Source organism: Aythya ferina (genome assembly GCF_964211825.1).
Source record: "Aythya ferina genome assembly, chromosome: 3".
Taxonomy (NCBI): domain Eukaryota; kingdom Metazoa; phylum Chordata; class Aves; order Anseriformes; family Anatidae; genus Aythya; species Aythya ferina.
This window is the reverse complement of record NC_140298.1, coordinates 77,776,007-77,797,957: the sequence shown is the minus strand read 5'-3', so window position 1 is coordinate 77,797,957 and position 21,951 is coordinate 77,776,007. Positions and strand designations below refer to the sequence as shown.

The 21,951-nt window shown below is 35.2% G+C and overlaps 1 protein-coding gene across 17 annotated transcripts in view; it reads left to right on the top strand.

Annotated features, from left to right (window-relative positions):
- The window catches only part of TRDN (triadin), a 243,505-nt gene that overhangs the window by 194,777 nt on the left and 26,777 nt on the right, over positions 1-21,951 (top strand). For 13 of the 17 annotated variants that reach the window (XM_084515251.1, XM_084515252.1, XM_084515250.1 and 10 more), the window contains 6 exons: positions 7,057-7,083; positions 8,246-8,293; positions 13,317-13,361; positions 14,914-14,931; positions 17,372-17,419; positions 18,355-18,375. In XM_084515251.1, the coding sequence (XP_084371377.1) occupies positions 7,057-7,083; positions 8,246-8,293; positions 13,317-13,361; positions 14,914-14,931; positions 17,372-17,419; positions 18,355-18,375 (207 nt within the window). Of the gene's footprint in view, positions 1-1,991; positions 2,388-7,056; positions 7,084-8,245; positions 8,294-13,316; positions 13,362-13,685; positions 14,875-14,913; positions 14,932-17,371; positions 17,420-18,354; positions 18,376-21,951 lie in introns of those variants that run through there. The other 4 variants (XM_084515249.1, XM_084515246.1, XM_084515243.1 and 1 more) reach the window with 4 other exon arrangements.

The following is a 21,951-nucleotide window of genomic DNA, read 5'->3' as shown; positions in this document are numbered from 1 at the left end:
GTGCACTGGGCTCAAGACCAATCCATATGGTGCATTTTCCATGAATTCATAAATTTAAAGCACTTTTTAGATCCTCAGATGAGCTAACAATTAAGAGGTTTTACCTCATACAAATTTAGCTATCTAAAGTTAGTCATGTAAGTTGAAGCTATGAACTCTCATCACATTTTCAAGTTATTGGAGAAAAGTAAGCATCTTCAGAGAGTTCATCTGTGTCTTAGACGTCTGTGAGGATGCAAAGAATTGCCCCTTGGAGATACCCATATTTCTGACTTGGACAAAACAAAGTATAGAGTTTAAATCTAGTAAAAAAAAAAAAAAAATCTGCAGTAAACATCATCAAAAATCATCATAGTTTGCTGTTTGTGATTTCAACAACCTTCTTCAAAACTTTAATTTTACTTTTTTAAGAACCTAACATCAAAAGAGAAGAAAGGTGAGCAAAAGAAGGCAGTCATTTATTGGTCTTAATAGTAGTTTGAATATCTACAGTTATTGTACTTAGACATAGACCTAATGCAAATATTTATATTTAGCATTAAGCTGCAAAATCCATGTTTAACATCCTAATACTTTGTTTTTATTGTATTTATTATTAAGATAATGCACATAAAACTGATGTTGCTAACTTACATTGATTTGTTTATTTTTAAAATACCCACAATTTTACCTTCAGCAGAATTTAATCTAAACCCCGCCATTGGTTACACCTTTGTAATCCCTTCAAGGTAAAATTGAGACTACACTTTTTTGTGTGTGTCTTATTTAATGGCAAACCTGCAAAACAATTCACATTGATAGACCTTGCATAGCATTTCAATTACAGTTATAATTGTAACTTGTGTTAAAGTACAAGAGTAATTTATTCAGCCCCTGCTTCCAATAAGTGGAGACACTTAAAATAGTATTTTGATGATTGTGCAACAGCTGTGATTTCTGAAGAAAGAATGCTCTGTGTAATTGGTGACCTGTGTTATTACTATAAGTTAGGTGTAACATGGATATTGGCATTGTCAGCAACTCTTTCATCTGTCGATCAGCATAATATGCTGAAACACCTGGATATCCATATAATACATAGTTAATTGGCTAAAAATTTCTCCACAGGATAAAATATTCCTTTATTGCCCTGTGCAAAGATAGCTGCAAATGAATACTTAGAGGTATTCTGCTCTTGCAAAGTTGTAATTAAAGAAAAACAGCGATCAGCAGCATTTCACAAGAAAAGAAGATGGCTCAGGATATTCTGCCTGTAGAAGCTAGCCATTAGTCCTCTGCTTTAATCACCATATTAATATGGATAACACACTTGAAAAACTTCATCTTTTCAAAAGCTAATTACTTTTTTATTATTTTCCACTTCTAATATCAATTAATCTCTTCTCCAATATTGTTCTTTCCTAGATTTCAATGAGGCCATTTTATTGTTGTCTTAATGAACATTATTATACATTTATTTAATAACATATATGAATTCATATATAAAAATGGTCAGCCATTCTTATACTTTACATGGATACTTTTACATTCATAGTTAAGAAGCTTAACAAAGAAAATCATATTCAAGATATTTGCATGGAGTCTAGACCCAGGGAATTAGTTTGGCTTCTTTCCTCCTTTCACAAATAACAGGCATTAAGAAACAGACATTCAAATATTAATTAGTATTAATAACATCAAGAGGTTTTTTTTTGTTTGTTTGTTTGTTTGGCTCCAGTTGTTTATATAGAATGGTGAACACTATTTTTGCACAAACTAGTGTTAATATCGAGAAAAAAAATGTCATCACTAACATCCTACATACTTCAGTCTGCCCGATTTCATTCAATTACCATTTATATGCCAATAATTTGTGTTGGAATAATTTGTATGGCCTGAGCTTTGCTATGTTTTGCCTTAACTATATGCAAACATAAAACAGATATTACTAAGAATAAAGGCTTGTTAAGCATATTCTCCCTGATCTGTATGTTCCCATCCCATAATTTCAGGGAACAGCACATGAAAACGTCAGAAGCTGAGGATGATATTGAGAGGAAGCTCTTCAGGTCTTTCACCACACGTGCCTAAAGATGAAATGCATTAATACAGCATATGTACCTCATCTACATTTGACTGAAATTTTATTATTTCCAGCTCCGTCGATGGAAGATTTGACCTCCTGGGATTTTAAGACTTATAGTACTTTAAAGGCATTAACTTTAACATTAACTATCATATGAGATTGCTGTTTCAACAAGACTTACATTTCCCAGTGCATTTCTATCGTTTAACTGACAAACTGGGAAACAGAGAAAGATTGGGATCATTAGTGATGCTCCCTACAGGCATGCATCTCAGATTCAAGTTGAAGCAATTCCTCTCATTAAAAATCATTTTAAAATGTTGCAAATGTCTGTATTTCTTTGCTACTTCTATTATATTTACCACATGCTAAATTTTTCCTCTCTGTGAACTACTTTTTGTTTTTCCCAGTTATATAAAGTAGTCTTGAATTGCCAGTTAAAAATAAGTCTTAAAAACAAAATAAAACAAGTTGTTCTAGACAACAGCAGCAAAATCTCCCAAAACCAATAGTCAGCTCATTCTTCACTACGCAGCCCCAAGGTAAATGACAAGTCAAACAGTGAGGACACAAACCTGTCGACTTCATGAAGGCATATATCCTGGAACAGACTACTCTGGTAAAAGAAATAACGCAGAAGGGACTGGAAGAACAGACAGCTTTTGGTGAAAGACGGCAATAGAAAAATCAGTCTGTTTCAGATGAATACCCTACAAGCTCTAATAGTAGGGGTTAATATATACTGGCAAACCATGGCATTTTAGAACGGCTTACCTTAACTATTTACCTTATTGTAACCACTATCCTCATAAGTCATGCTGAAACAGTGGTCCAAGGAAGTCTGTGGTGCTGCACAGGCCCAAGACAAACACTCCCACTAGTACAGGGCACTTGCTGGAAGTCCAATTTCTCTGTTTTCTTGCAAGTCTTACAGATAAAATTAACAAATCGCTTAGTATTTCATAATTCTCTTGTTAATATGAGATGGTAGTTCCATAATGTGTAGAAACTTGGACAGATACCCTGGAGAATGCTAGGTTTAAAATAAAGCAAAAATGTAAAATGGACTCAGTATGAAATTGAGAGATTCCTTATGGCTTGCATAGCTTTCAGTTTAGAATAATCACACACAGGCTTCCTCTATTTATGCCACCACCATCACTAAAAAGGCATTTCATACTTTCATTACTCTGACCCTTCCTTAAGGTAGTTATTGGCCATACACTGTCAAGGCAATGTCCTAATCTAGCACAAGATTCTTTACAGGAACCTTACTGCAACTAACCTGTTCTGTGAAGAGTCATTTTTTTCAACATATATTCACTGGGTTATTTTTTTCTGCACAGTATGCCAGCTGCTTAACCAGCCAGCAGGACTTGAGAAGGAGATGTGGAGATATGGCGGATCAGGCCTGCTGATCTAGAAATCTTGCATGAACATTTGATTGCTCCCATAAGTGACAAAGAGTAGGGAGGCAAGTACTTTACAAAGGCCCCCACTGCTCTTGAACAGTGATCTGCCCTGATGAATCCCTTTGCATGATATTTTTATTGTTTTCCAAAGTTTTTATCATCTGAGACCTTCTGAACTTGCCAAATATAAAGAATATATTTTATTCTTTTTGTCATTTTACTAGTTGTTCCACAGTCCGAAAATCCTTGCACTTTACTAGAAAAAAAAAATATTTCCTTCAACCTCAAATTAAAAGTGCATTCATGATTGGCAGAATGAGGTAGCATCTTAAGTTCTTGAAGACCACAGCATTCCCAATGAACTTTGAAAGAAGAATATCTGTTAGATTGTCTAAGAGAAGTTTGTTAACATTTGTTAAGTTGTCTATAGTTGATTTTAAGGAAGAATAGTTTTATCTAGCCCATGTAAGAGAACCAAAATCTCATCCTTTTTCACAATGTATAACTGTGAAGATATAGGCACAAATCTTGAAAATTCCATTGAAAGACTTGTGTTGATCTTGATTGCTCCTTTGGCCTGTAATGTTTTTATAGATTAATGTCATGGCTGTGTTCATCTAATGCCCAGTCCATATCTCATTAAAGAGTCCTTGTGCTCTCTTCCATCTTTGGGGAACCAATCTCTAATTTAGTCTAGTGGAGAATAAGTTTCTTATTTATAGTACAACTACATGATAAAAAATAATTTCATCAGCTACATAATGTATTATTATTTTGTTATTTTTCACTAAAAGAAATAGTTCTTAATGTTGCTTTCACTCCATGCACACTTACAAATATATTTGTTGTCTGAACATCAAATGACTGTTATCCAGATGGAAAATAGACAAGTTATAACCAAAAAGCATGTTCTGCCTTTAGCCTTACTGATTTGTGGTTCAATAAAACAGAGAATTTCTGTTCTGAACCCATATCTGAAGCTAATTTACAGAAACACACCATACATAATTAATACCCTTCTGGCATTCAGAATAGCAGGCAAGAGTCAAAGAAAACTTGAAGCAAATGTGAAAAACAGCAAGATAACCACCAAGCCCAAGTCACTAAGATTAATTTAGAATGACACAAAAGGAATTACAAAAATGTTTTTGCTGAGGTTTGCTGATAATTCCATTGATCACACTCAGATCTCATACAGCTTCAAGTATTTCATCAAAACTCCATCTGTTTTCATTAGATCCATATCTGAACATTTTCCTCCTCTAATGTGGCTTAAGTGTTAAACAAATGAAGATACAGTACTTACTTAGGGCCAATTTTTCTAACATTATGAAAACCAAGAAGTTATCAAGGCAACAAGTAGTGCTCTTAATTAATAACATCAAAACAATTGTTTGAAGTTATAACAAGAGTTCACCAAATCCAAAGCACTGAGCACCTAGGGAAGAGTACAGGACAAAAACAGTCACATAGCAGAGCCTCATGACCTCCCATGATCTCGGCTTAGACACTTCCTAAGGCGGAAATGGCATCTTCATGTTTAACAGTGCTTGGTAGTTGTTTCTTTAATTTGCATTTTCACTTTCTGAAATTATGGAAATTTTCAACATCTGCACATTTTGTAGTATGGCATTTCACAGCTTATCTAGGCACTGTATAAAGAAACATTTAAGCACAATATTTGAATAGAACTGCTTCACTTTCAGTGCAAGATAATACATGAGATGAGTGGGAGCAGCAGAACACAGCCTTTCATTTCTCATTCTTTAAGTTAAATACCACATAATATATAAATAAACATTCTAGAAATCTGACTAGGTCATTGACATTTAGCATTTTTCTTTAAATGCTAAATTTACAGATAATTGTGATACTGAAAAAAAAAAAAAAAAAAAAAAGTTCTTGGGATTCCATTTTGGGGTTTTTCGTTTCCTTCATAAGTTGTTTAAATGATATCTTTGATGAGATAATATGACATGGCAGAAGGATAGGATTCATGTTGAACTGACTGAAATCATAGCATAGTTAGCAAAACAAATGTTTTAGCATATGCTAAGTTTTAGCATAACCGGTTTATCCTGCAAAACCTTTTAATTTTAGATCTTAATTTTTCATCAAAAACACATAGTAGAAAATTCTGTGATTTGTTTTTATCTGTATTTGCTATGTTACACCAGGAAAAGAAGGCTGGGCCTCCTCTGGCTTACCTTTGTCATTGTAGGTAGTTTTTGAAAGTGTAACATGACACAGTTATATAAGTCATTATATCAGTTCCTGAAGTTCTTTTTATATATATTTGCTATGAATTTCCTTTAGTAAATTGGAACCTGTATCTAGTTAAGCATATCTCACAAAGTCTTTTGACATGATACAGAGAATCACCTCTCCAAATTTCAGACATGTTTCATGGATATATTTCATATTTCACTATGACAGAATTTATCTAAACTTATGAGCAAGCATGTCCAGCTCATTTGTATCTTTATTTTCTACTACCTCAAAAGCTGTTCCATTATTTTTACTTTGTTCTGTATGCCATCCCCAGCTGTTGTCTCCTTACATCACAGTGACAACTTGGATTAAACAGAGACTGCGTAAAAAATAAGAGCAGCTTTCCCCTGCGGGAGAAGCAAACAAAACATAAACCCACCTGTACAGCAGCTCTTTACTTTCTGTCCTGGATGAGAGCTGAGGAGCTCAGTGCATCACTGCTCAGTGCAGATGTGGCTCTCATGTCTGGGCCTGCAAAGGTAGCTCATCCCCTGCACTTCTGTGTCTCCTGGGGGACTGCTCTTACGTGGCATGGCAGGCTGTTATATAAGGGTATCAGAGTCTTCATGTCCTGAAAAATACCTTGGTTGCAAAACTTAAAAAGAAAAATCCAGATGGTGAACTGGGCATTGGGCTTCCTTCTGGAGCACCAGTAACAGCACTGGGCATGGCTCCCTGAGCTCTCTCTTTAACTGACAAATGTTCTCTTACAGTCCATGGAAAACAAAAATATATATGAAATTACACAAAGTTTAAAACTGTAGTTCTAAGGTGCTAAGTCTTTTTGTTCAGATGTTCCCTAATTATGTTTTAAGATATTTCTTTCTTCTCCTTGGAATGTAACTTATCTATCTGAAGCTCACTGACCTTACTGGGGCAAGCACACTTGTCAGGGCCTCTTATGAGGTCTGGTTTAGCTTAACTTAGGTGTTACTTCTTCATTCATCTGAACTTGCACTATCTCATAATGGGCACCTCACTTAGCAGTATCATTGCCCAAGGTCAAGTATATACTAGGTCACCATTTAGGGAGAGCAACTCAGGTCACCGAGGAGACGTAAAAGTCTGTCAGAGGTAGCTGTATGAAATGTCAGCTCAGTGAGGAATTCGAGGTGTTTATGTTCCTGAAGTGTCCTGTTAAGTGGCTGGGGTAGGTAGTATAAACAGAATATGTTAACTGTTGGAGATTTTAATACAGAGTTCACTGAAGGTTTATTTTATCTCTCTTTAAATGTAATGAATAAATGCATTAAATCTTCCATTTTAGTCATACAAGTATTAAAGCACTCCTTTTTCATTTATTTCTAGGTACTTCAGAAAAAACTCATGAACACAGTAAGTAAAAGTTATTGAAGAATACTGTTACTTCGACATTTAGGAGGAAGATACTTTTTTACATTTTCAGAGGTTTAGCAGCTGATGAGATTAGCAGATGAGATTTTGATCTGTGAAACTGGCTTTCAGCGATTGTAATGCTACAATCTACATGTGTTTCACAAGTCCCAAAGTATGTGGAAACCCCTTTCCAGTTCAGGTTTGGGTAAGACCCACCTGTGCCTTCTGCCTCCATGAGAGCATCTCACTGGAAAAAAAATTGTGGGGGACATGGAGCAGGAAGGGCCTGTGCTATTCCTTGGCCCGGTCTCTGATCCATAGAATGGAGGGATTTACCTCTTGGTCTGCTGCCACTCTGACCTGCTACACAATTTACATGTAGCTTCTGTAAATCAGAATGAGATATGAAGAAATGTGTTTTTAATATTTCCTCTGAAATTCCAGAGCTTGTCTATCCCATACTGTTGTTGTGTTTTGTTGTTTGTTTTTTGTTTGTTTGTTTGTTTTTTGATATCACTATTTTTAGGTAGCACAAAATTACATACAGTTTATATTGTAATACAATATAATATTTATAATATTTATTGCTTTGCAATATATCAATGGAATCCAGAAAAATTGGTCCCAGGCTAACAGAGGAATATGAAAAGCTATTTTTTATTTATGCAATATACTAAACTTTTTTTTTTCCATTCTATATGAGACTACCACACTTCTTTAATAATAATAATAATAATAATAATAATAATAATAATAATAATAATAATAATAAATAAAGCTTCCAGAATTCCTGGTTCCTGTATTAAGCATTAAGGAGAAATGTTTTATATGGAATAGAGGTGGTATCAATCAAAACTAGTAGTAGCAGCATTTCAAATTTTTTAAATTTATATGTTATTTATTTTTTAAAAATAGAAATTTGCAATTCTTAGGCAAAACAAAAAGTCAAAAATCACTTTTTCTTTGGTGTTATTTTCATTTTGAGAAAAATTTTCTCATAAAATTAAAATCTTTTCCCAAGAAATGAATTTAACAAAAATCAAGTCTAATGTTAATCCATAACCCAAAGTCATCTTTTAAAAGCATAAAGATTTTTTTATTGTTATTTTTAAAATCTAAGAATTAAGAAGCCCTCTAACATGATGGTTCTTCTCATTTATAGAACCTGCACATATTAAACATGAAAAAGCTATCTCTCAGATGAAGCCAGGTATGTTTGGTAATGTAATTTCCAGTTACTCCAGGCTCCATTCAATGAGGATTTGTTTGGTCTGCAAAATTGGGAGACTTCCTTAAGCTTTTTGCTTTGTGTCATTGGGTTTTTCAAAATCGAATTGGGAAAGGAACAAAAATAAGGGTGAAATTTATCTAAAAGGATTAGACTTTGACAGTTTTTCATAGCATCTATGACTCTCTCTCATTGGTGTGGTATGACTTAAAAAGCATTGTCAGAAACAATTATCCCATTTTTCAGTGCTTGGAAAGTGCTGCCTTTTAGTTAATCAAGGAAGATTATTTGGAATTATCCCATCTCAACTTTTTCTGTAAACAAATGTAACATGAAGTGAATCTCGTCACAAAGTTGGAACTACTATACCCTCTGGGTATATGATAGCCTGATCAAAGGCAGCCTCTAGATTATGGGTCTCAGAAGAACAGGAGCTGGACAATTAAAAAAAACTTGGGTTGAGTATGCATTCAGGTAAACTGTAACTAACCAACTATAATTGGCTGCAGTGATATGGACAGGGCCCTTCTTCAAACCAGGGTTTTTGTCCTTCGTCCTTCTGGAGGAGGAAGAAAGGGATCTGCAGTTTGGTCTGGTCTAAAGAAACAAGGCTAAGAGGATATCCTCATAGAAAGCTCATCTATTGATGCTCTGCTTACACAGCTCAATGGTGGTCTTACTGAATGCTGTCAGCACTGACAGCAATGTTCAATGTTAAGCAGACTCGTTTTGCATCATTCCTTTTTCCTGATTTTTTTTTTTAATTATCAATTTCTTCTACACATTTACTGGTTTTCTCACTTGTTTTTATAACAGAAAAACAAACTACTTGCAAGTTAAATATTTCATAGGCAATTTGAGGTTTCCTGAAGAACAGCTGATTTTGTGAAGTAGTTGTATTGCTGTTTGGGAGTCAACGCTGAAAAAAAAAAAAAAAAAAAAAAAAGGCAACATTCCTCAGCTTTATACATATTCAGATATTCAGATCTAGCAGAGTGCTTCAGCCAGCAGGTAGGTTCAGGGCGGTCTGGCTGAGACAGGAATGCCCTATTGAGGAAGCCACCCTGTCCAGCTCTGTGTATCAGTGTATCATGACAGGGGTCAGCAGCAGCCTATCTGTGGGACACCTAGGCAGGTGGCACGACTACTCACCCTCACAGCACAATGAAACCACCTCTAGCTGCGTGATTAGCCTGTTTTGATCCAGATAGTATCATGAAAATAAATTTCCATTGCAAGACACTTGCAAACATCAGAGCATCTTGTCCCAAAGCCTGTACCTCAGGCTGATTAGGAGTTTGCGCTTATACAGTATATTCCAGACTAAAACCCTTGGAATTTAAATGCTTGAAGAAAAATAAATAAATAAATAAATAGATAGATAGATAAATAAACTTGCGAAATTTCCTTTAGTGTAAAAGACCTCTTCTCAGGTAATTAGCAGTTGTTTTGGGGAGCAGTGGCTATTCTGAGTTTCAGCTGATGACTGGAAGTATTAATCTGCAGGCACATGTGGTAATAATGCTTCTGCCTGCTGTGTGCCAATAAGTGCTCTTGAGTTAGCAGACTGAATTACAAAAGCCTCATTCTGTACAAAGCAGTAGCCTTCTTTTTCACCTTGAATCAAAGCAGCTTCAAACTTTTATTCCTATGCATCCTGCCATCAGATTTAGGAGTATCATGTGACTGAGAAACTAGAGAATCTCAGAAAATATATTGATCCTGTAGAGAAATTTAAAAAGGGGTTGGAGGTGGGGGGTTGCAAGTTCTTTCCTGTTGTAATTCTTCTGAAACTGCCTGAAATACACAGAGTAATGTTTACAGCTTTATACTTTCTCTATTTAAATTAAATACATCAAAACAAAAATGAATATTAATGCCAGTAGTGCTGCAAAACTAGTGCTCTGCAGAGGAAAGAAATTCTCTCCAATTAAATATTTCAGGACTGTAAATTTTGGTCATATTTAAAATCAGAACAAGATCTGAATTTTTCAGAAATATCCACAAAAAATAGATAGTGGATTTTTTGTAGCTTTATGAAGTCATCGATTTACTTATTTGATTACTTATTTGCTGTATTCCTCATAATATACTAAATATAAAAAGTAAAAGAGATATAAAACCATATTATAAAATGAAAACATGAAGTATTTCTTCTTATCTTGTCACAATGCTATGTATCATTCACATCAGACATGTTTTGTTGTTGTTGTTTTCACTGCTTTTCTCCATACAGAAATTTCAGTGAACTGAAACGATTTTGTGAAATCTCCTGATCTCTTGAAGTGTGTTCCCTTGTAGAGCGTTCTTAAGTTTTGCTGATGTCTTCAGTCTTTCTTCTGGTTACAACTAATTGCTAGGCACTTAGACAAAAAGTTATAAAGTCACCTCCTGTAGATTTGCCAGGAGAAGATAAGCTGCAGCCTTCAGGGTGTTCTCCAGTGGAATCAGTAGATCAATGGTTACTGTACAGTTAAGCTGCAGAATAGGTAGGTGAGAGAATACTGGAGAATTATTGTGTTTATTTCCAGATGAATGCAAGTCCTCAGGTCTGTTCAAGGTACTCTGTTTTCAGAAATTAATTTGTTTTGAAAAGAAACTCACTCCCTTACTTTTAAATGGATCAGACTTACCATCCACTCAATGACTTGTTTGGTTGACTTCTAGAGGTACAAAGCAAGCATTGATGTAAATTCTCACCAGAATTAGAGAAAGCAAGAATATCCTATTTAGTGTTGAAAAAGAAAGAAAGAGAAGACATGAACTTGTCGAGTTTACTTCTCATTAATCCAGCGGATATTACAGGGCCTATGTTTAAGTTAGCAGTCTTTGGGAGTTTTTTGTTGTTGTTTATTGGTATATGGAAATCTTAATATCCCAGTCTAAATTAGTGAAATGCATTGCTAATATGTTAAAGCTCATCTAAGAGCAGAAAGGAGTACTTTATCTCAGTAAGTTGCATTTTCAAGCTGCTGCTTGTGCTATAACATTTCTACTTTCACAGACAGCCATGAAACAGAGATGAGATTTTTTAATTCACTGTTTTCATAAGAAGTTGACAATAATGATAGCTGAGTAAGGAGAAAAAAAGCCCTTAACTTAATATGAGTGAAGAGAAATTAAATCACCACCTACCAAATGACAACTGTAAAGCATAGTGATGCAGAGCTATATTTTGTTTCCAAAGAATAGAAAAGATCAATATAAATGGAGCTTTATCCCTCTCTGCATTTTTCCCCCAGCGGTACCGATTTCCTACCAAAAACAAAGCAAAATAATTAATTAATTAATTAATTAAAATCATTGCTGTATGTTTTTGGGTTCACATGTGCACTGTTGCTTTGCTTCATGCTGCAATGTTATGGATGAAAAAACACAGACTGTGCAGCAACAAGACTGTTTCTCTGTCTATTGCCTTATGATAAATGTCTTTTTAGTTCTGTTTGGCAAGTGTATACCTCTGGGAATCTGAGAGCTAGGTTACAAAGAAATGGGCACAAAGAGATGAACCTACTCTCTGCCCTCAGGAAAAAAAAAAAAAAAAAAAAAAAAAAAAAAAAAAAAAAAAAATGGAAGTTACATGCTAAATTCAAATGAAATGTCATGTATGTTGAGGCCACTCAACATATTTCCAACTACCATCCCCTCCCCTGTGCCTCCCCTCTGTTATCTCATTTAAGAACATCTGGCTGACAGGCTGGAAATACAGCAGCCAAGTAGTTCTGTGCATGCACAGGCAGATTACCCAGGAGTATTTCTAGTCAAGTAGCACTCAGATTAGTTGAATGGCTTCAGGGGACAAGATATCCCTACCTAACCTGACCTTCACTCAGTTTGTGTCATATGATGCCTGGCAGAGGTCTTGAGGGAAAGGAATGTTTCAGAGGCATGCGGCTGTAAACTGCTTCCATTGGTGAGAGGAAAAGGAAACACATTCCGAATATGTCTGAACAGTATTTAAAATGAAAAGCAGTGATATGTGTGAATGTGGAAAAGTAGGGGCTAGGAGATAAGTTTGAATTCAGGTATGGGAAAAGAGAAAATGGGAGATGAGCTATGAAAATATTGGGAAAATAGGAAAGTTCAAGTCAACCGAACTGGCAGAGTAAAGATCTGAAAAAAAAATATGTTGCAGTTCCCATCTGACTGGGCCAGTCAGTCTGACCAGTGTCTTTAGACAAGGCCCTGCCTCACCAGGATGTGAAGCCCTGCCTGTGCCTCTGCCTGAAGTTTCATCCCCAGCCTTCCTGGAGGAGAGGCAGCTCAGGTCTGGTGGCTGAGGCTGACGTAGTCCATGTCCTCTGGACCATATGAACTGTGCTGAGCACAGCCAGGGGCATCTCACCAGCATGTGGACTTGGACAGCCTTTCTCATGATATTAGCAGAAGCTCAGAGCTTGTCTAAGGTTTTGTGACAGATATCCAGCTGGGTCTATCTAGGTAAGCTAGTCCAGTAGCATGTGTCATGATCTGGCATTTAAACTGATGCTGCCCTGTGTGGATGTGCCTGTGCAAGTCAGCATGTGCCTGGGGGTCTCCATACCTTTCTCGTGTTCAGACTATATAAATGTATAAATTCATAGATATTTGTGGCTAGGCAATATCTGAGCTTTCAGGGTCATACAATACTAAATTGTTGAATTTAGACACTTTAGCAGGGTGAGGTCCACAAAGTTATAATACTTGTATTATTAAAAAAAACAGTTTCCACCTGAGTACGTATCTGAAAGACACAACCAGGTATGTGACTGTTTTCGGGTAGTTGAGACATTAGCCACAGTAATTTATTTTTCCATGGTGTATGATCTCACCATGCAGCCAGAACTCATAATGTATACATGCTGTTTTACAGTGCTACAATGGAGTAGTGATGCTAATGGCATGTATTTATTTTGTCACTGTGAATCATATGTACAATATCATGTTTAGAAATATTTTTCCAGTTATATCTACCTATTCTAACACAGCATGAATTTCTAATTTTAATGTGGCTTTCACAATACAGAGGAGAAAATTAAACAACCAAAGACAGCTCCCACTGAGAAGTCAGGTAGGAACAAGTCATTCTTTCCTGATTTATGGGGGGAGGGGGGGTGTTAAACACTGTTCAGATTTTTCTGATGTAGTATATTTGCATAACAATCAGTTGTTATGGTATTCTGAAATATGTGATTGAAAACATGTTCTTAGAGAAAATCAAGCACACTGGCAACTGCAGATGCAGTCTTTCCAATGACAAAGCCAGGTCAAGGTGTTTCAGCTCTTGGCTGCTTGTTCCAGTCTCTGAGCTGGGGCAATGAAATGGTGTGGAACTGTAACTCAGATCTCTGAAATGATCCCCAGTGGTTGTTTTTTTTGTTTTCTTTTGTTTAAGCTCAGAACTTTCCAGTGACTCAATTTACAGCACAGAGAACAGTGCACAAGTAGGGAGTGGTGGAGGAGGATGAAGCACTAGCTTGATCAGGGACTTGGATGGATCTTAAACTGGCTTTCTCATGGGGAAAGTGTTTTTGGAACTAACCCAAGGTCTTTGGGACCTTGTACATTTTGTGATAATAATGGTTCAAATAATGTTGACTGTTATAGAAGCCCTGAAGAGTCATCAAGGAATTAGAACAGTCTCATCATCACCAACAGGTTACACAAAGCTTTTTTGAAAGCTTTTTCTAGATATCAGCCTCTTGATTTCTACTTGGAGTAGCCTTTATCCAAACATAGAATGAAAGATTGCCAAATCTTGGACAATTATGCCAAATCAACAGATTCTTATTTGATATGATGATGATGGGGGTGTTGGTGATTATGAATATTTTCAATAAAATAAAATAAAATGCTGTTTTGTATTAAACTGAATAGTGCCATTTGCTGTCTCATTTCTATTCTTATTTGGTATGTGATTTTCCTGTTTTCCTTCTCTTCAGTATCAGAATAGGTACAGTACAGAATAGTATGATTCTATCTCTAACTGTGAATATTTATATAATTTGTTGGTTATACTGCTTTCTATAAGCACATGATACTCACATGATAATCTATCAATTTACTATAAAGTGATGTTTTACAGCACTGTTTAACCAGGAAAAATAGTTTTGATAGTTTTTTTCTAGTCATAAACTGCTAGGCAGTCAAGAAACTTGTTCAAAACCATATAAGTTATGTTTCTGGTAATAAAGCAATTGCTGTAAAATTAATTTTTGAATTTTTAACAAGCTAGACATTAGTGATAGGCAAACAAGTTAGGAGAATGATGAAATTGCATCTTTGAATCTATTGGTTTTTCACACCTACATTCACAATTATTTTTAGGGTCAGCTAGGTTTTACTTTTAGTTTTTGAGATAAATGGTTCTGGAACACACAAACGCATAAATGTTAAAAGACAGGATACTGCATTATTTCAGCAGGAGCAGATAGTTAGGAGGACTTGCAAAGGTCTAAACATGTTAAGAAATATCTGCTTTGGGGGTCTGGAATGTTGTATATATTTGAGTGACAGAAGCTAATAACAAATAAGAACTGAACTAAATAAAATATTTTAATATGAAAAAAAAAAATCTTTTTTGTATCTAAATATTATAATTTACCTTCTTTTGTCTTCTGTAGCCCAGGCAAAACCAGCAAGTATGTGGTACCTACCTTGATCAGAAAAAATCCTGTAACATAACTGTGTGATTTTTTTTGAACTTAATGTATGGACTTAATATGAACTTAATATATTTGCTTAAAACTACAGTGTATGTATCCCTATGCCTTACATTATTTTCATTTAACATACTGTCTTGTCACTACTATTTAATAGGCTATTTAACATAACCAATTGCTTCAGTATAGGAGTCAACTTATTCTGCAGTTCCCCTATCACAAGACTCAACAAAGATTTAATACAGGAGTGACAGACTTTCAAAATATCACTATTAAGAATTAGTTGTGTTGAATGAATACTCAAGCTGAATTAAAAAAAAAAAAAAACAAACAAAAAAAAAAACTTTTTTTTTCCTAATCACAGAATTTCTAGGTTGGAAGAGACCCCAAGATCATCAAGTCCAACCTCTGACCTAACACTAACAAGTCCTCCACTAAACCATATCACTAAGTTCAACATCAAAACATATTTTAAAGACGTCCAGGGATGGTGACTCCACCACTTTCCTGGGCAGCCCATTCCAATGCCTAACAACCCTCTCAGTAAAGAAGTTCTTCCTAATATCCAACATAAACCTCCCCTGGCACAACTTTAGCCCATTCCCCCTCGTCCTGTCACCAGGCACATGGGAGAACAGACCAACCCCCACCTCGCTACAGCCTCCTTTAAGGTATCTGTAGAGAGCAATAAGGTCGCCCCTGAGCCTCCTTTTCTCCGGGCTGAACAAGCCCAGCTCCCTCAGCCGCTCCTCGTAGGACTTGTTCTCCAGGCCCATCACCAGCTTCGTCGCCCTTCTCTCGACTCTTTTGAGTACCTCGATGTCCTTCTTGTAGCGAGGGGCCCAAAACTGAACACAGTACTCAAGGTGTGGCCTCACCAGAGCCGAGTACAGGGGAACAATCACTTCCCTAGACCTTCCCTAGACCTTCCCTAGGTATCAATCATATTAATATTTTTAATGTAGCTGCATCTAGCATTTTTCTCAGTCAAGAAGAATGAGAAGAGTCCAAACATTAACATACCACGCAGTCTGTAGCTTCCTATATTTATGTAACTACCTTCAGCATACAAAGATAAACTGAAAAATAATAATAAATAAATAAATAAATAAATAAATAAATAAAACTCAGTTCAGTCCCCATACAGTTCCACCACCAAGAAAAAAACAGATGTGGGAAAAAAATATAACTCTCCGAAGATGCAAGTTTTAATTCACACCTCAAAAAACTGTTTCTTATTTGAAATTCACTGTTATGTCTTCATCTCAGCGTTACTTGGAATATATCTTCACCTGAAATTGCTGTTGCTAGATGTTCAATTATTCATCAAATGGCAGAAGGGTTGAGGCATATTGCCCTTTTTTCAGGGGCTACTTACATGGTAAACATTTTCCATGTTATAACCCCCTTTGCATCCTTCTCGTTGCTCAAAAAATAACTGATATACAGACTTTTAGCTGTGGGGGACATTGCCTGTAAACAAGGCTGGCATAGCTGTCCATTGATTCTTCAGCTCTAAAATGTATTGTGGTCCCTATTTGCATGCATTTGGCATAGCTGCTACTATGCTATGAAGTCTGTTCTGATGGTGTTTTGTTTGTTTGTTTGTTTGTTTGTATTATTATTTTCAATTCCTTTTAAGCAGTTGTGTCTTTGGTATAAATTATATAGTGCTATTGCTAGATAGACCTCTTTTTTTTTTTTTTTTTAACAAAGATTTTCATCTTTTCTATTTCCAATAACCCCAATAACCTAAAATAAAGTCTCAACATTTCCTGTAATAATTATGAAATTGAAAAGCATGAGAGGGGCTCAGGGGGAAGGGAGTGGTACATGGCCTGCAAAGCTGTGCTAGTTCTCTTATTTTCCACAGCGAGATACAATTTATCCATGCAAAATAGAATGTCTTCAAGGCTTTGGGAATTCAGCTCAAGTATGTCTGACTCAACATAAAGGTCAAATGAATGGTTGCTGAGTTTGCTTTGTACTCTCCTTTCAAATAACATAGATGGAAGGTGGTTATAAATTACATTTCAGAAATTGAGGAGAATCTCTATTAACTGACTTCTTTAATACTTTCATATAACTGTTACTAGCATTAATTGCAGCCATATATGCAAAGCTTTGTGCGATACTACTGAGTTTCACTGTTTTGATGCAGGTCCCTTAGAAGATAATCTGTTAGCAACTAAACATTTGTCTTTTTTTTTTTTCCTTTTTTTTTTTTTCCAAATTGCATGAATCAATAGAAAATTAATGTTTATTCCTGATATAAAGTGTAAAATTTCATGTAAAATATACATGTGATCCTTCCTAGTTAAAAAAAAAAAAAGTAAAAAAAAAAAGTAAAAAAAAAAAGAGACATGCAAAACAAAGCTTAGAAACATAGTAATTTTGTTATGATGTTTCCTTTGTCTAGAGCATGAAACAATCAAGCATGAAAAGGATGTTCCAACTACAAAACCAGGTAGGCACTCCTGCATTTTATGCATACACTACTTTTGAAAGTGTTATTTAAACAAACAGTAAAATTCTATTGCATATGACAAATGTCAGAATGAACAAAATCATGGTCTTGTGAGGTATTTTGCAGTATCAAACTTCCTTGACATGTCATACCATAGCTAAGGTAGCACAGTACGTATTTACAATGCCCTTTGTCATTTTCTGAATATATATATATATATATATCAAAGGTTAAATTTCTGTTTCTGCAACTCCATTGACATTAAATAAGTTATGCCAGCAAATAATCTGAACTATTATCCTAAGGTGTTTATTTTAAATTGAATCATTTTCCTATTTTTTTTGTTGGTATCTGTATTTATATGGACTTCACAGCCTTCCTGCATGAGTCAATTTCTCAGGATCAGCAGCAGTTTAATTCTCCTCCATAGCAAGGTGTTATATATACTCTATTCAGATCATGACTCAGCAATAGTTTATGATAAGTAGTTTATAATAAGTGTAGTTTATGATAAGTGTAGTTTATGATAAGTGTCTCTGCATATCATAATTCCTATGCAGTGTCTCTTGTACAAGATAGAACAAAATTGCTGCAGTTATAGGAAGCAGCATAGTTCAATTTCACTGTGAATCAGTTACAGGTTTAACAAATCTCCACTCTTCTCGGTGAAAGAAAGCAAGTAAAGAATTAAAATTTTTATTGTTAGTATTATTCATCCTTAACTCTAGTACAACTGTTATGATGTGTTGAGAAAAACATCCCTACTGTTATTATGTCATTAGATTGTTATTAATTATATTAAGATTACTAAATATGTTTTGATATATGGTAAATAAACAAAGACAAATAAACAAATAAAGCCATTCTTCACCATAGAAGCATTCAGCTATATTTCACTGTTCTTACTATTTTTCTTTCCTCTTTTTTCTTCCCAGTCAAACTGAAAACAACTGCAAGTATGTGTCATGTCATGTCTATGGAACGTAAACCTGCTTTTCAGATGCATGTTGTCTCAATTCACATTTCTGTAATTTTGTCATGTTATTTCATGTCATGTTATAATGGTATTTCCTTGCTTTCCGTTCCATACTACAGGTACTCTTAGATTGTACTCAGTCTGCTAAGTAACAGCTGAACACATCGAAGCTACACACATTTGTAATTTAAAGCTGTGAAGCTGCAACTCTCAAATTCTGAAAAATTTGCTGTTTATAAAAGTAAAGGAAATTCTGCTACTAGCATAATTGATGCTCTGTTGATTTTAGATGAGTGTAGAAACATCACTTATCTTTTTGTAAATATATCATTTATTAAAAATATCAAAATGGCATGCAGTGTAACTGAATTAGACAATATTTTCGGGACTTACTTTACTGTTTGGAAATGACTTATTTAACGAACTTATTTATTTTGTCCTTGTTTTAATACATTTTATATTTAATTTTTAAAAATGAAAGAGGAGAAAGGAGTATTTGGAGGAATTTCTTGCATAATAAAATCATTGGATAATGTCCTTGTAAAGATCAATAATACTTCTGAGTGGCTAAAGACTGAGATCAATGTTTATTTTAGCAAGTAATTATGATCAGATAAGAATCAGAAGGGCAGTGTTTACATTTAACTCTGATTTGTTAACAGGTTGAAATATAGATCTTCATAGATAATTAGTTAGAGTCTCTTTAAGAGAGGAACTTTGATTTATTTCTTGATTTGTGCCTGGCACATCAAGACCAAATCATGTGTTATTCTGCTGCAAAGTAATCTATAAAGAGTACCCAAAACTAAGATCAAGACCCATAAGGCACACACGTCTTCCTGCTTCATGTCAGAAGCTGACAGCATGGCAAGGCAAGCTACTTCCATTAAGCTTCCTAAATTAATCTCCCAGGTTATGTACTGTAGGTTAGACAAGATGAATACCTGCTCTTAAGCACCTGTCAAAAGACACAGTGCTGTTCTGAATCCCAGCTCCAAAAGGAAAGGGAGAACATGAAGCATCTGAAACGTGCCTTCACTGAAGGATCTTCTGCAATCCTGAACTGTAGTGTTGAGTTTTCAAGTCCCCATTGCAAAACTATTATTTCCCATGAAGCTGCTGGTGTTGTGGGTTTTTGGTTTGCTTTGTTTTAATTTTTGCCAATATGTTAGGTAATTTTTTCCTCTCTTTGATTCCATTATTCATATTTGTTCAGTCTTTTGTTCACTGGATCTGTTCACTGACGTCATATGTCTTCTGCACTGATTTATCTGAGACCCACTGACGGCCCTCTTTTCTATTAGAGAATCTTCAAAGATTTAAGTGACTAAGCCCTCTTTTCTATTAGAGAATCTTCAAAGATTTAAGTGGCTAATACCTCATTCTTTCTGCAATAAGGGTCATTTTACCCCAAATCACTGTCCACAATGTTTTTATATCAAGAGCTATAGTACCCTGACATATTGTCCATATAAGGGACAGCCAAGATATTTTCTCCTGACCTTTGCAGAGGGAAATTTGTACCACAGTCTTGAACTTATATTCTGATGCTTGAAATGATTATAAAGGTTAACAGTACCTTTAGAAAAAAAAGAGAGAGAGAGAAGGAAAGAGAAAAAAAAAATGTTTCAAGCAGACCCATAATCATACACAAAAGTAATTCCACTTATACTGCCTATTCTGAACTAACCATCCTTGAACAGATCTAGTTCAAGATTTTAAGCATCAGTGCTATCTATTTTAAACTACTTTCTTTCCACTTCAAGAAGAGTTGGACCATTGCTCTCTTTGTTTCTAAAGTTGTTTAGCTTTGCTTCATATATTTCTCAGCCAGGTGTACTGTATGCTTGCAATAATGTAAAGATAGTTATTATGTGAACACAGCATGAACATATTTTGTCATGGACACAGAATACTCACTGACTTTGTAGTTTCAGTCAAGTAGGACTGTAAAATAAATTCATACTTTCATCCTGGGCCAAATTTATTCAATCATTATACCCCGTGAAATCTTATTGTAGAAGTAAATGGAGTTTAAATTGGTAGAGTTTGTATCATTAAATGAGAGAAAAGCTATAAACAGAAATACAAGGTTGAGTCTGAATAGTCCCCACATTAACACCAAATACATTTTTATAGTAGTTTGTGAATTAGCATGAATGAATTAGTAAATTGAGTGAATTAGTAAATGATCATATTTCCATTATTTCTGTTTTATCACACATGAGAGTCTTTGACAGCAATTGATCTTATATCAGATTTGAATTTTTAATAAAACTTATAATATGATCCCTGTACACTCACTAAAAACTCTCAAATTCTGAGAAGTTACCTTGATCAGAGGACAAAACTGGTGGCATTTCTTACTTATGCAAGAATACCAAAATTTATATGACAGCGCAATCAACAGAAAAACCATGCAAGCTGATATTTTAATAAAAGTCTCTGCATTGGCCAAACTCTGTTCCTATTTAGTTCTGTAACAAATTTCATGATTGGGGCTGATGTTTCCCAAAGACATGAGAGTAAGTGGGAGCTTCTTGAAGTGATGGGAGGAGAAAATGTCCTCTATACTGTATACACCAGAGGGTCAAACTAACATTTTAGGTGATCAGTCCTCTAGTATGTTGCTGTCTAAGGGAATCATTAATCCCAAGTTAGGATATACGCATGGCCAGGCCATGTAAAGACAGTGACCAATCCTTAAAATAGGATCTACAGGAGGTAGACAGTAATAATTTGAATGTAAGTATTAGAAGATGCAGACAAAACTTAGCCTCTCCAGGTCCCTCAGAGTTAGGCAACCACTCAGTTAAGGAGTCAGAGCATGAATGCCTTTCTCACTTTTGGTAACTCAGGCAAATTTTTTTTTTTCTTTTGAAAATGAGAAGAGAGATTAATCTACTACTCAGGATGCTGCAATGTATTAGTTTTCAGCAGTAGTGGGCATGACCATAAGGATAACTGTAAATATTAAAGGACTTAAGCATGTTAGCATTTAATAGCAGAAAAACTAGCCTTTGCTGAATTCCTGTTGTGCTTTTCTTGAGCACTTGACATTTATGAGTCTTCTTATGAACCAAGCCCTGAGTAAAAGTCTCCTGGGGTTTGTTAGTGAAAACTATACTTAATTGTTCAGTCTTTCTGTTGAAAAAGCACTGACTTAAAGATTTTTCCTTGGTGTGGGTTCTCATCAGCTGTAGAACCTCACATTCATCCGAAGCCAAACCTCAGCAATGAACACCAATATAATTCAATCAAAGGAGTCCCTGGATTATTTTGTGAATATATTCAGTTATTATCCAGCTCTATGTTCTGCCTGGCTAGTGAGGCCAGTATTTCCTTACAATAACATTCTAAAATAAACTAGGACTAACAAAGTAGTGAGGGGTAAAAAAATCATGGATTCAATATCACAGTATAATTTATTCCTTTGATTTCAAAAAAAGTATGGATAGTTTATACCAGGGAATTTCTATACCACTGTGTTGATCAATTGTCATTAATTACTATGGGTATTATAATGGCACAGGAATATGCTTCTTTTGTACTAGGT